Genomic DNA, 13,088 nt, shown 5'->3' on the forward strand with positions numbered 1-13,088 from the left:
TTATTATTGTGACGTACGACTTCCCGGGGATGTTTCCAATTATTGTTTTTGCACGTGACAATGACGTAACGAGGCGGGAATGGGGGCGTGGCCGAAAGGAAAGTTTACAAGTTGGAGTCAAACAGTCGTGTAGAGGTGTGCCCGCAAGAGGAGCAGAGGTGCAGGTCGGGACGCCACTTGGCTGGGTACGCAAAGGCTGGGGGTGCACCGTGACGCAGCGGGAGCGCGAGCGCAAGCGCAAGCGCAAGGCAGGCCGCCTCTCTGCTCCAAGGCTCGGACCAAGACCATGCTGGCGAGAGGATGGGGGACGAGCCAAGAGTTTCCCCGCTCAAGAACTTTGTGGCCGGGGGGTTCGGCGGAGCGTGTCTGCTGCTGGCCGGACACCCGCTGGACACCATCAAGGTGACTCCCAACAATGTGGACAATCCCATTCTTGTTGTTCGTTCGCAGGCTTTGAGGAGATTATTGGACAAATCAGCTTAAAAAGGCACGAGGCGCAACTCAAGCTGCTCATTTATCTTGTAAAATTGAAAGGTAATGTTGTGTTTCGGGAAAACAACAAAGTGCAGATTTCAGCTTCAGGGTTCAACTCTCCCACCGACACTTTCCCTCTCGCAATACAAAAACATCAAGTCGGAAAGGCGACGACAATCAGAGGTGAAGTAGGAGATTATGGCTGCAAGAGAAGTGACATTACTCCTTTTAACATGATCTGCATTTATTAGGCGAAAATGAAAGATTTATTTGCCGTCATTAAAATGCAGTGGAATCTTTTGTGCATACCTGGCACCGAAGCTGTACCGTGTTGCAACTCAAGCATATGAAGGACTGTGCATCTTAAAGGGGACGTTAAATTGAACATTTTCTTAACAGTACAACGTTATGCATACCCACGAGTCTAAACGCAGTATTCAGATTAATTCTACATTTGTGGAATTTGAATAAAATTCCCAGCCGTTTTTATCCATCTCACGAGGCGAACAATGAACTACTTGCTGTCGACTGAAAATGACATCGCAGTTTGCAAAGGTCACATGACTAAATCAAGGTGAGCCGTGATTGTTCGTTACCTGAGCCTTAGGCACCGTCGTGTCATTTCCTTGAACCCAAACGACACCAATGTTGGACACATGTTGTCAAATCGTCAGACAACAACAGATTGTTTAGAATAGAACATTACAAAATCCCGTTTTCCAAGTATGTCACCCTGTGGGTTTTTTTTTTTTTTAGGTGAGACTTCAAACTCAGCCCAAAGCCTCCTCGCCGTCTCGCTACGTCGTCTACACGGGAACCTTTGACTGCTTTCGTAAGACCATCTCCAAAGAGGTCAGTGCAAAGACACACACACACATACACACACACAACAACGTGCACAATGCTCACACACTCATCAGTATGCCGTGTGTGTCTAGGGCATCCTGGGCCTGTACAAAGGGATGGGTGCACCGCTGCTGGGTGTGGCCCCCATGATGGCCATCAGTTTCTTTGGCTTTGGTTTGGGGAAGCAGCTCCAGCAAACAAAACCTGGTCAAGAGCTAACGTTAGTGCAACAACACACATGTGGGAGCCAGACCCGAACTTTTCCATTGTCCCTATGAAGACATCTGGGACCTCTTTAACAATGTGAATGTCTCCCTTAAAGCTGATCGGGACATACTAGGTTGAGCAGAATCTGACAGCATGCGACGCGTGACCACGTTGTTCTGAAGTGACCTCGTTCTGTCCAAATATAAATGTCGACATTGACGTGCCCTCTCGTGGTATTCGCTCGCGTGAGAAACCTCCCCCCCCACCCCACCCCCCCCCCCCCCCCCCCCCCCCCCCCCCCCGCCCCGCCCCTCATGTTACGGTGGGACCTCCTGTTTCTTGATAGGGCATGTTGGTCTATTTTCTTTGCAATAAATACAGTATGCTATAAATAGGCTACAGATATGATGTAAATTTCTGTTAACAATAAGTGACTGGTATATAAAAGTTATTTCTGCCGTCTTGGTGTCACTGCGTTCAGGCACACTCAAATATTCCTGTCAGGATGTCTGGCGGGGGTCTTCACAACTGTGATCGTGGCTCCGGGAGAGAGGATTAAATGCTTACTCCAGGTAAAGTCTAAAGTCCGACATCATGCTTGGGGGGGCAGGGGTGGGTTAATCAGTTACTGCAGCGATGTTACCCATTTGTATTTCAAGTTTGTTTAGTGAGGGTCCTCATGGCTTTGAAATGAAGTCCTTGCCCACACAAAAGTGTTTATATTAAATACATTCAATTTGCATGAGCGCAGTGTCCGAGTGGTTGGCATGTGTGGCTCTCAACTGGAGGGATTCTGGGTTTGATTTTCAGCTCCAGGCTTACATGGCTTTTAAACTCACGAGTCCCACGACATGCACGGATCTGCTACACTATATTTGACAAGTTACATTGTGTGGCTTGGTGATAAATTGCTGTCTTTAATAAATAAATAAAAAGTTCAAAAAAGACACACAAAAAAAGAATAAATAAATAAGTTAAAAAACAAAAAAAAGAACCAATTCAATAAATCATGCTTAAACAATGGCGGCAATAATAGTTTTGAGTCGCATCAAACTGTGCAGGTGCAGGCTGGTGGTGGCCCATCCAAATATTCGGGTCCTCTTGACTGCGCCACACGTCTCTACAAGGAAAAGGGCATCCGCAGCGTCTACAAAGGGACGCTGCTGACTCTCATCAGAGGTACACTGGCATGAAGAATAGTATTGAGGCTTCTTTTCACTTGGAATATTTATCATTGTGACGTTTTGGTTGATGTATACGCTTTGACCGGAGCACGTTTTTGTCATATTCATATATTCATATTAATAAATGTATCTGTTGTCTGTTTTCCAGACGTGCCTTCTAATGGTCTCTACTTTCTGACGTATGAATACTTGAAAAAATTCCTGACTCCAGAAGGTCAAAGGTAACTGTGTTAGCACCAAAAGGCTGTGAGGTTTAACATAAAGAAATGTACACACGAGCATGGCTCTGTTTGCGTATGTGTGTGTGTGTGTGTGTGTGTGTGTGTGTGTGTGTGTGTGTGTGTGTGTGTGTGTGTGTGTGTGTGTGTGTGTGTGTGTGTTAGCGTTTCACAGCTTGGCGCCGCCTATATTCTGCTCGCTGGCGGCGTGGCTGGACTCTTGAACTGGACCATTGCGCTACCCCCAGATGTCCTTAAGTCCAACTTTCAGACAGGTGACAGGGGATGCATGCAAAAAAATTCACCGTTTTATTTATATATCTCTATATACATTTGTGTTTTATTTTTACAATTAGGAGTTTTGAGAGTTTGAGCATCAACCATATTTATAAACATGCAAAATGAAAAGAAAGTGTAAGCAACGGTTTGTGTGTGTGTGTGTGTGTGTGTGTGTGTGTGTGTGTGTGTGTGTGTGTGTGTGTGTGTGTGTGTGTGTGTGTGTGTGTGTGTGTGTGTGTGTGTGTGTGTGTGTGTGTGTGTGTGTGTGTGTGTGTGTGTGTGTGTGCGTGTGTGCGTGTGTGTGCGTGTGTGTGTGTTTGCGTGCAGCCGCAGACGGCAAGTACAGAGGTCTGCTGGACGTCTTGAGGACGCTGCTTCGAGAGGAAGGGGCCAAAGCGCTCTACAAAGGCTTCAACGCCGTCTTCCTCCGAGCTTTTCCCGCCAACGCCGTACGACTCACTTCTCTTGCACGCGTTTGCGGCGAATAAGAAGCCGTTTGAATTTCTTTCTCTCCTTCTTCCAGGCATGTTTCTTGGGCTTCGAAGTGGCCTTAAAGGGTTTGAACTGGCTGGCACCCGGCTGGTGACCTTTTGAGCTACTGTGGCCAACAAAGTGCTGGGACTTTGCTGCTGCCGAATTTCCATGTTTATATGGAGCCCCAGACATGACATAGGGAGAAACATTTTTAATTGTTCCTAAGAAATTGATCAAATGTGTGCCCAAAATGTTTATTTATTATCACTGGCCGTTGTTGGGTAAGCAAATTGAGTGTACCTTAGAAAGGTGAGGGTGTGCTCCATTTGATTACCTTGGTATTAAAGCCACAAACTAGTATTTTATTGCCATGAATATGCTTTCTGTATGCATCGTTTGTATTGTCGCCACAATTTCTTTCAGTCGGTTTGGTTGCATATAAAGATAACCGACTGTTATCTACTATTTCGTGGACCATTTTGAGATCTACATTGATCTTGTATCTTTTATTTGAAAATTTTCAAGTGCATGAACACTTTTGTCACCGTTTTCAATAAAGCTTTTTTTTTTTTTCGATTTTGCAACAATTGTTCTTATATTATCTTATCACAAGTCATCTGAGTCCATGCTGGCAAAATAAAAACGAATGCAAATAAAAGATATAAACAAATTCAAATAAAGATATATAAATTAAAAGAATAAACTGTGCAATGTGACGTACACAAAACAAAAGAAACAATTTGTCCAAAAAACCCATAACATTACAATAACGAGACGAAATGTCGTTCTGTTGAAGTAGAAACTCCACTACCCACAATACAAAGCAACGTTTCACTTCCGGGTTATGTCGTCATTCTGTCATAAGGAAAAAAAGCAAGTGAGGTGGGTGTTTTAATCTGTTATACTTTGTGCGTCCCTCCCTCTATTACCGCTGCAAGAATTGAAATAATTAATTTTCCGTCCATACAACTAAACTTTTTAATTCCTATTCAACTTTTTGTGTGGTGAGTGCAAACCGTGTGCATGGTAGCAACCGTAGTTTGACCTAACAACACCACCTAAGGAACCTCGCTCCGGTCGAAAGCAATATACAGTATGAATTCAAATTCTTGTGCTTGTATTCGACATGACATGACATGACATTACATCACATTTTATTTTACGATCTGAAAAGTTCCTCGAGACAGGTTTTGGGCGTGAATTATACCATGCACAACATACAACAATGTCATGTCAATAATTTGCAATTTCAAATGACTATCATCACTCTTCTCTTGCTTATAGAATGAAGCAAAGAGCACAGATGATTAGGATCATTGCATAAAAGTAAAATGCTATAAAAGCAGATTTTTGAGGTACATTTTCAAAACGTAAACCAGCAACCAAGAACGTAATGTTTAACATGGGATGTTGTATGTGTTGACAAATGGAACGTGTTTCCAAGAGGAAACACTTATTTTTACATTTACATTTTACATTTACATACATTTTTACATACACGTAGAAAAAAAATCACATTTTTTATTTTAATGTAAGTTAATTTATTTATCATTTATTTGTGCATCCCAAAAATGACAGCATTAGTTTAAACGATGTCATCTGACGTTTGCTTGTGTTTCCAGAGCCTTAAACAATGCTGCACATCGTTTAATGAATGTGTGTGGATGTAGTGCACGTGTGTGGAGGGCCGCGATGCCGCTGGAGGTCAAGTGGCCGTTCCCGCAATGCCCGACGTTGGCATGGAGGCTCTCCGGTTCGCTCATCATGGGCATGGTGGGCTTCTATTCCTACTTGTGGACCAGTAAGTCGCATGCAACGTTGCTAGCAGCATCGAAAAGTGGACTGTAGATTCTTTCTCGTGATCCGTTGAATTTCAGTATTTCACGGAGCCATGGAAATGTCACAATTTAAAAAAAAACAAAAAAAAAACAGAATTAGCAACCCTAGCCGTGATCTCAACCAGAACCTTCTCATCACTCACAGCATTGTCGGTCTTCCCCTAGAGCACATGAATTGCCTGACGGTCCACAACCGTGAGGTTCTATTGGAACTCATCGACCAGCGGCCGGCTGACACGCCCCTCATCACACTTTCCAATCACCAGTCTTGTATGGACGACCCGCACATCTGGGGTGAGAGCTCTGGGAAAATGAAGTAAACAAATTGTATGTGTGTGATTATTTATTTGTGTGTGTATGTTTGTGTGGGGTAGGTGTCCTTAAGCTCAAACAATTGTGGAACTTTAAGAAGATGCGATGGTAAGTTTTCCTCCTGTAACAGATCAGTTTTCTCTCTCTTTTTTTTAATTTTTTTTTTTGGGCGAGGTGGTGGTGGTGGTGGGGGGTTATTTATAAAAACTTCCAATACATCTTTTCCATGACAGACCGATAAAAAAAGTAAATATCATTTTGAAAAATCCCTTTAGTTGTTGTATTCACAGTTGCCAAAGCGTGAGTATGCATGGCTCCGGTGTACGCTTATGGACGACAGAGTCATGGATTTATGCATGGAATGTATGTTTCGCTCAACTTTCATTCCAACAGGACTCCAACGGCATCGGACATCTGCTTCACAAGAGAGTTGCACTCTCGATTCTTCAGCCGAGGAAAATGCGTGCCAGTCTGTAGAGGTGGGTGACACCAGCATGTCGTCGTCGTCTCACGTCGTTGATATTTTACGGCCCCTTCTTTAGGTGATGGTGTTTACCAGAAAGGGATGGATTTTATTCTGGAGAAGTTGAACAGAGGGGAGTGGGTGCACATTTTTCCTGAAGGTATGATTTGGTGTAGTGTTTGGAATGCATTGTGTGAATTATTTAGTGGGTGTGGCATTTGCATCAATTGGCTTCATTTTCCATTTGTGGTACAGGGAAAATCAACACAAGTGAAGAATTCATCAGGTTAAAATGGGGTAAGCGCATTGCATGATGGCCATGTTGTAACGTGGCGCTTACACAAGCCACTGGTCGTTTTTGAGGTGTGGGACGCCTTCTAGCCGAGTGCACCCTCAATCCCGTCATCCTGCCACTGTGGCATGTGGGTAAGTGCTGTTCTTTATGTCGACCCGATTTCATGTTACATTTTCAATGACTGTTGGATCTTTGTTTCTTTGTTACGATCCTCATTTGTGTATTTTCCCGATCCCAGTTGCATCATATCTTTAACTCACCAAAATCATGATTACTGTGCATGGAGATTTCATGAATCACATTGTTAATTATATCCGCGTAAATGAAGCCTTCTAATTATTTTTCATTTTTACTCAGCTCAAACGCAGACCCTTCTCATGTCCACATCACGATATATTATTTTGTTTTTTTTTAAAGATCGCATACGGTATGTGTGCTAGCTTAATGCTAACATACAATGGGAAAGTTCATAGACTGGTTTACAGAAATTAGCAACTCAATTGCTGCTGTTTTGTTGTTGTTGTTGTTGTTGTTGTTGTTTCTTTACACTCAAACAACAGTTATTTAGCATAAGCACAGAACATGCAAATAGACTATCCAACAACTATGCTCTGTGGAAAACAATTCGATCTTAAGACTTCGCGGGACATATTTTATAACAGTCGTCATCTTTTGTGTCAGGCCTGAGTGATGTCCTTCCCAATGTGAGCCCCTACATCCCTCGGATTGGCAAGGTAGGAACATTCTCTCGGCGTTCTCCCCCATTCTCCCATCCTTGAGTGACGGCCGCGTCTGATTAATCGATGGCGTGCTTGCAGAAAATTACCATCCTCGTGGGAAAACCCTTCGGTGTCAAAGACCTCGTGGAAAAGCTCAGAGCAGACAACAAGAGCCAGGTGAGATAATATTGGATTGTCTGTATTCTCACAAATCCTTTCACTGATTATATTTCCTATTGAAATAGTATGTAAAAAGATTGCTTTATGCAACGTCGGAGGTGGTGTGTTTCGCTTTGAATGTTCCTCTGCAATGTGTTAGCATTGTGGCGTCAGAGCCATTCACGGTTCCTTTGCTGTTGCAGTTGGAGATGAGGAAGATGCTGACGGACCTCATCCAAGTGGAATTCCTGAGACTCAAAGTTCAAGCTGAGGCACTTCACAAATCCTGAGCCTGGTAGACAAGGGTCAGGCCAGACAAAGGACACGCGGAAGGCCATTTTGTGCAAGAGTGTGCCAGAGCAAGTGGAAAACGTTTTTATCACAGGACGCAGTGTGTGACCGGAACTCCTTTCAAATCTTTCAAAACGTGCGGAATGAGGCTGAACATTAACTGACTGAACATCATCCATGTTTTGCACAAATGATGTATTTTTCCTTTAATGGTATTTTTACCATTTTATCGCATGTATCATTATTTTTTAGCTCAGTGCACATTTGTTATCCTGTAAAAAAAAAAAACAACAACAAAAAAAACAATCTCTGGCTCCTCTTTGGCCGAACCCTTACCGCTCAGTGTCAATGTCAATAAAGTTTTCTATATGTGGACCCTTTTGTGATTGCAAAAAAGAACATGAAATCAATATGAAGACAATTAAGACATTTGTGCAACCTGATGGACTTTGGTGCTTCTCTGCAACAGGGCTAGCAAAATATATAGATTTTGATTCCATCATTTTTTTTAAACTGCTTGTGTTGTGCCTACTTGTGACGTGCACCTCAGCACTAACAACATAAATGCGAACAGAGAGGACCTAGTTTACAAGAGAACTGTCAGTCTTTTGTAATGCGTTGCTTTGGTTTTTATTTTAAACATAATACATGCTTTGGTTCAATAAAGGTGAGTTTTCTGGTAAAAATAATATTTGTACGAACGCGGCTGCGCTGTGACGTCGTCTCTACATAGGCCGCCCGTGACGTCACCCGCTGGGATAATCGAAGATGGCGACGGCAGGGACGCTTCCCCTTCAATGCATCTCTCCGGCCCTCCTCGTCCTCCTGCTCGGCACGCTGAGCAGCTGCGAGGAGCAAGTGCCGCTCGTTTTGTGGACGCACCAATGGTGAGCCCAGCCCGTATTTGTTCATTTTCTGATGTGTCCGTTTTTGCGGGTTGTGGCCCGACGACGGTATTAAGCCACCTGACAGCTCGCATCCTTGTGTGGAAAAACACCCAAGATGTCTTCCGTAAGCGCATCAGCGATCGATACGGTCGCGCGATCGCTCGTTTGAGAATGGATGAATTTTGTGTCATTGGAGTGATGTCAGGGTTCAAATGGATGAATTTTGTGTCATTGGAGTGATGTCAGGGTTCAAATGTGTTGCACGACTCCGCTGCGACAAACTGTCGCTCAATCGTGCAAAAGTATTGGAACGGCCTCTCTTTCTCTTCTCCAGGACCCCCCAAGCGAAGCAGCCCCTCCCTGCCGCAGGTCACATTGTGGAGCAGCAGCAACTCTCCGGTTACCTGGATACAATTGTGAACACTGGCCCCCGAAATGTCTTGCTGTTTCTTCAGGACAAGGTACATGGACAATTTTTGCTCTGCTTTTGGTTGACAGTTTCATGCATGCATGCATGCATGCTTGTCTTTCCTCCAGATGAGCGTGGAGGATTTCACGCTGTACGGAGGAGCTTTTGGAAATAAGCAGGACAGTGTTTTCCCCAACCTGGAGGTTGGTTCAGGTTTCTACTACTTCATGGGTGTCTCATTGCCTCCTACTCCGTCCGCTCCATTGTTTCTTTCCATTAACAACCATGCAATTTCAAAAGAATGACATTTTTTTTTTTTTTTAATTCTTTGAATACCCTGAGGAGGCCAATGACACTTTGCACTATTGAGGGTTTTAAGGGGCAAATTCTAACATCAGCTGTCCATTGAAGAATGCCCTGAGATCATCGTCCTCCTCCCTGGTGCTTCCGGCCGTGTCCTGGCCGGCCTCCAACGCAGTGATTGGTCACCTGCAAGAGCAACTGGAGACCTCCCCTCTATACATGGACCCCGACACACTGAGTCAGCTCACGCTCAACGCGTCCTCGCCCGCCCTGCTCGTCTTCCGACTGCCCTACTACATCGGGTCAGTTGAGCTGGGACGCTTTTTTTTAGTTTGGATTAGAAAAACTCAAACAGGACAGCAAACAAAAAGTAAACTATAGAACACGAAGCTAGCTACTTGTTTTTTGTTTTAAGTTGTTTGACTGCCAAGTGTGAACATTCATTCATTCAATTTATTTATTTATTTAAGGTCGGATCTGATGTCTGCCAAAGAAGTTCTGAGCGGGAACGGTGAGCCTCTGTCGACTCGAGCGTGTTGTTACGATTTTAAAATAGCCGGCTTTTAACCAGCTTGCGTCCTTTAGACGAGGTGATGGGCCAGGTCGTGAGTGTCATGAAGAGCCAGTCTGTTCCCTACGCGGCCATCTACACCGCCCTGCGACCTTCTAGGGTGAGTTGGCGTGGCAATTTACAATTTTGTATAGCACGTGGCTATCACATATTTATTTATTTTCATCCTGTATTTGTGTTGCAATTTATTTGGAATTCCATCAGTACATTTTAGAAAGGGGACAGTTATGCAATCATGAAATAATTCTTTTTGGATGATTGATTTATTTCTTCAAATGTGGGGAAGGACAGCGCATTGTTAGGAAGACATCACAACAAAGCCTCGCGGTAAAAGCTGTGGCGTGTGCGTCTGGCATTTTGCAGGGGTCGCCTTCGGTCTCCATGGAGGCGGCTTTGGCGGGCGGCCGCTCGCTACTGCAGGCCAGAGGCGGGTACAGAGATCGAGAGCGAGAACGCGAGAGGCAGCGCAAAATGAAGGAGAGGGCAGGTGTCTACGCTCCAGTGGAGTTTAAGGCATGTCATTGTTTTTATTTGTGCGTACTTGTGCAAATCAATATTTTCTTTTCCTTATATATATATATATATATATATATATATATATTTATTTTTGTTTTGGTCATGCTTAACACATGTTCCTCCTGCCCATTACTCCTGCTCCTACCCTTCGTCCTCCTTCCATTACTTCTCGCCCCACATTACTGCTCGGAAACCGCAAAAATCTGCTAAGCCCAAACGTTTTGCAATTGCCGTTTCATGCCACAAGATGGCAGCAAATCGCTGCCGCTGTTTATAGCTAAATTAAGTCCATCACATTCCATTTCAACATACTTCCTCAACACCAATATACCACTAGATGGCGCCAAATGAAGTGGGATTTCTGTATTGCTGCTACTACTACTCTACTGCTTCTTCTCCTATGACTATTTTTTAATTAATACTAGTCATGCCAGACTCGTGGAGCACACACAACGAAAGATCCCTTTTAACGACGACTGTTTGCGTGCAGGAAGGTGAGAGCAGTTGCATCCTCCTGTGGGCCAAAGGCCTGTCAGTCAGCATCCTTCGCAGCGGCCGCTGGGAGTCACACGACCTCACCCCGTCCACCTTCGGTGAGGGCGTCAGTCCGAAGCTGCACGGTTCCAGCTGCGACAAAACCAAAGCAAGGTAGCGCTAGTTGTGCAACTGCTCCAAACAAGTCATAAAAATGCTTTTCATTTTGAACTACAGTCGACTTTTTGGGATTGTGATTTTTACAATAGTAACTGCTGTTTTTATTCTTTGCAGACTGACCCTTAATTACGAGAACATTCTTGGACACCGCGACTTCAAATTGATGTGAGTCTGCTTGACAAAGACATTTTGAACGATACAGTTGAACCTGGAAGTTGAAACACAGTCCGTCCTGAGACATTTTTGTCACCTAACGATCAATATCGGTAACGGTCATTCAAGTGCAAACGAGTGAGGTAAGATTTCAAATGAAAAAAATCCTCCCTTTGTCCGAGTAGCTTCAAGCTGAGCCAGCGGCACTACACGGTGTCGGCCCGTCGCTGGTTCACGCTGGACGCCGTGGAGTTGGAGTACGACGGCACCAAGGCGACGTTTAACGGCAGCAGGAACATTTACGCCCCGGCCGAGTACTCGTACCGCTGCGAGTCGGTCAGCAGCTTCCGTTGGCCTCAGCTTATCCCGCGTTCATCCAAAGATCCGGCCAATCAGTGGAGGGTCGCCTTCGAAGACTTCCAAGTAAGACGGTTACATACTCGCAATGTGGCACTTTTCTGAAATGTCACGTTGTGTCGGTGTCAGTGTCATTATTTAACGATGATGACATTATTTAATGATGACGTCATTATTTAATGACCAAGTCGTGATCGTATCCTGACAGATTCAAGGCTTCAATGTGAGTGGCGGCGAGTTCTCGTACGCCTCCGACTGCGCCGGTTTCTTCTCGGCGGGGATCTGGATGGGCTTGATGACCAGTCTCCTCATGGTCCTCGTGCTCACCTACGGCCTCCACATGATCATGCAGCTTCACACCATGGACCGCTTCGACGACCCAAAAGGCCCGGCCATCTCCGTGCCGCAGACGGAGTAAAGTCTGGGCAATCATCGCACCCTCGTCCCGTGTTCATGTTCTGTATTCCCATCCACCCATTGTCATTGCTCCCGTCTCTCTGTCTACCCACACAATAGCATGTCCCTGCTCCTGTACCCCCCCCCCCTCACACTTTCAACGTCCCTGCTCCTGACCTCACAGGGATTCTTCCAACCTCGCCCGTGTTTGTTTTGTGGTGTACACTCAGCGCTGGTTTCGACCCTATATTCTAAATCATTTTTTGTGTTTGACAGGACAGAAAAAAAAATGAACACAAACACAAGCTTGTTGGAATCATTTGATCCCAAAGTGAGGGATCGCTGATGTGAAAATGTTATTTATTGGTGAAGGTATTTTTTGTTTACCAAAGGGAATACATATTGTCTGTAGATGGGAAGAATAATTATGATGTCAATTGGTGTTGGACGACTGATGTGAAGTGAAAGTGCTGTAATGTCAATATAAACATCTGTGGAACAAATTACCCACAATTTTTGGGTCAAATCATTTTTATATTCAGTGTGAAAAATGACATTCACGAGCAATGAAAATGATGAGTCACAGACATTGTGTGCTGTAATAGAAGTAATTGTTTCAATTACTTCTTTCACTACTTCACACTACCCGTTAGGAGGCGCAGTTGGTTCATTTACATTTAGAGCCGTTGATTTAACAAGTATAATATTTGTTCTCCCTCAAAAGCCTACTGAGTTTGATCAGATAAATGCAATACGCGGATAATCCTGTAGGAGGCAGTCATCTCCCATCAGCTGTCTTTCAGTGACCTTGCAAGAAAAGAAACGCCTGATTTTGAAGACTGTCAGATTTTTAAAAGGTTATGGCTACAAAAAGTGATTCATTTATTTATTTATTTATTTTACTGAGACAATAATATAAAAAGTTACTGGGTGAAAGTGAAAGTACTAAAAAAGAGAAGTATTTTAGAAAAAGGTGAAAACAGCAGGTGTACAAAACTCTGGGTTGTTATTTTATTCATTTTTGCTCTGAAGTTTTGATTTTTCAACTCAATTATTAAATTAATCAAGCAAAATGATGGAAAG

At 44.0% G+C, this 13,088-nt stretch overlaps 4 protein-coding genes across 7 annotated transcripts in view; 3 read left to right on the forward strand and 1 right to left on the reverse strand.

Annotated features, from left to right (window-relative positions):
• The window catches only part of LOC125987971 (galactose-specific lectin nattectin), a 56,128-nt gene that overhangs the window by 36,066 nt on the left and 6,974 nt on the right, over window positions 1-13,088 (reverse strand). The gene's annotated exons all lie outside the window — the stretch shown is intronic.
• Window positions 74-4,258, forward strand: LOC125987948 (mitochondrial carnitine/acylcarnitine carrier protein-like). The gene is made up of 9 exons (XM_049752616.1): window positions 74-402; window positions 1,231-1,326; window positions 1,413-1,540; window positions 2,009-2,099; window positions 2,589-2,706; window positions 2,860-2,932; window positions 3,095-3,204; window positions 3,536-3,657; window positions 3,732-4,258. Exons 1-9 carry the CDS (start codon window positions 301-303, stop codon window positions 3,792-3,794), a joined length of 903 nt encoding a protein of 300 aa, XP_049608573.1. The 5' UTR covers window positions 74-300; the 3' UTR covers window positions 3,795-4,258.
• On the forward strand, window positions 4,502-8,134 carry tafazzin (tafazzin, phospholipid-lysophospholipid transacylase). 4 transcript variants are annotated; one of them, XM_049752629.1, is made up of 11 exons: window positions 4,502-4,564; window positions 5,305-5,455; window positions 5,686-5,814; window positions 5,895-5,940; window positions 6,226-6,311; window positions 6,375-6,455; window positions 6,551-6,592; window positions 6,659-6,721; window positions 7,272-7,324; window positions 7,409-7,486; window positions 7,672-8,134. In XM_049752629.1, the coding sequence occupies exons 2-11, from the start codon at window positions 5,407-5,409 to the stop codon at window positions 7,756-7,758; spliced, it is 714 nt and encodes a 237-aa protein (XP_049608586.1). In that variant the 5' UTR covers window positions 4,502-4,564; window positions 5,305-5,406; the 3' UTR covers window positions 7,759-8,134. The 4 variants fall into 4 exon arrangements, with proteins under 4 accessions (XP_049608586.1, XP_049608585.1, XP_049608587.1 ...); XM_049752628.2 differs by having other exon boundaries at window positions 4,521-4,564; window positions 5,353-5,483; XM_049752630.2 differs by lacking the exon at window positions 4,502-4,564 and adding an exon at window positions 4,571-4,686.
• Window positions 8,493-12,511, forward strand: atp6ap1a (ATPase H+ transporting accessory protein 1a). Its single transcript, XM_049752571.1, has 11 exons — window positions 8,493-8,646; window positions 8,981-9,107; window positions 9,184-9,258; window positions 9,467-9,660; window positions 9,829-9,869; window positions 9,944-10,029; window positions 10,293-10,446; window positions 10,940-11,093; window positions 11,214-11,264; window positions 11,438-11,675; window positions 11,818-12,511. Exons 1-11 carry the CDS (start codon window positions 8,528-8,530, stop codon window positions 12,025-12,027), a joined length of 1,449 nt encoding a protein of 482 aa, XP_049608528.1. The 5' UTR covers window positions 8,493-8,527; the 3' UTR covers window positions 12,028-12,511.

The sequence above is a fragment of the Syngnathus scovelli genome, chromosome 2, assembly GCF_024217435.2.
Source record: "Syngnathus scovelli strain Florida chromosome 2, RoL_Ssco_1.2, whole genome shotgun sequence".
NCBI classification, from domain to species: Eukaryota; Metazoa; Chordata; class Actinopteri; order Syngnathiformes; family Syngnathidae; genus Syngnathus; species Syngnathus scovelli.

Excerpts from the sequence above, each read along its gene's own strand:
- LOC125987948 (XM_049752616.1), top strand. The coding sequence starts at position 301 with ATGGGGGACGAGCCAAGAGTTTCCCCGCTCAAGAACTTTGTGGCCGGG. Across the intron at positions 2,933-3,094 it reads CTGACTCCAGAAGGTCAAAG|CGTTTCACAGCTTGGCGCCG; the intron begins GTAACTGTGTTA and ends TGTGTGTGTTAG. Across the intron at positions 3,205-3,535 it reads TAAGTCCAACTTTCAGACAG|CCGCAGACGGCAAGTACAGA; the intron begins GTGACAGGGGAT and ends GTTTGCGTGCAG.
- tafazzin (XM_049752628.2), top strand. The coding sequence starts at position 4,527 with ATGTCGTCATTCTGTCATAAGGAAAAAAAGCAAGTGAG. Across the intron at positions 5,815-5,894 it reads GGACGACCCGCACATCTGGG|GTGTCCTTAAGCTCAAACAA; the intron begins GTGAGAGCTCTG and ends TGTGTGGGGTAG. Across the intron at positions 6,456-6,550 it reads GGTGCACATTTTTCCTGAAG|GGAAAATCAACACAAGTGAA; the intron begins GTATGATTTGGT and ends TTTGTGGTACAG.
- atp6ap1a (XM_049752571.1), top strand. The coding sequence starts at position 8,528 with ATGGCGACGGCAGGGACGCTTCCCCTTCAATGCATCTCTCCGGCCCTC. Across the intron at positions 9,108-9,183 it reads TGCTGTTTCTTCAGGACAAG|ATGAGCGTGGAGGATTTCAC; the intron begins GTACATGGACAA and ends TCTTTCCTCCAG. Across the intron at positions 9,259-9,466 it reads GTGTTTTCCCCAACCTGGAG|AATGCCCTGAGATCATCGTC; the intron begins GTTGGTTCAGGT and ends TGTCCATTGAAG.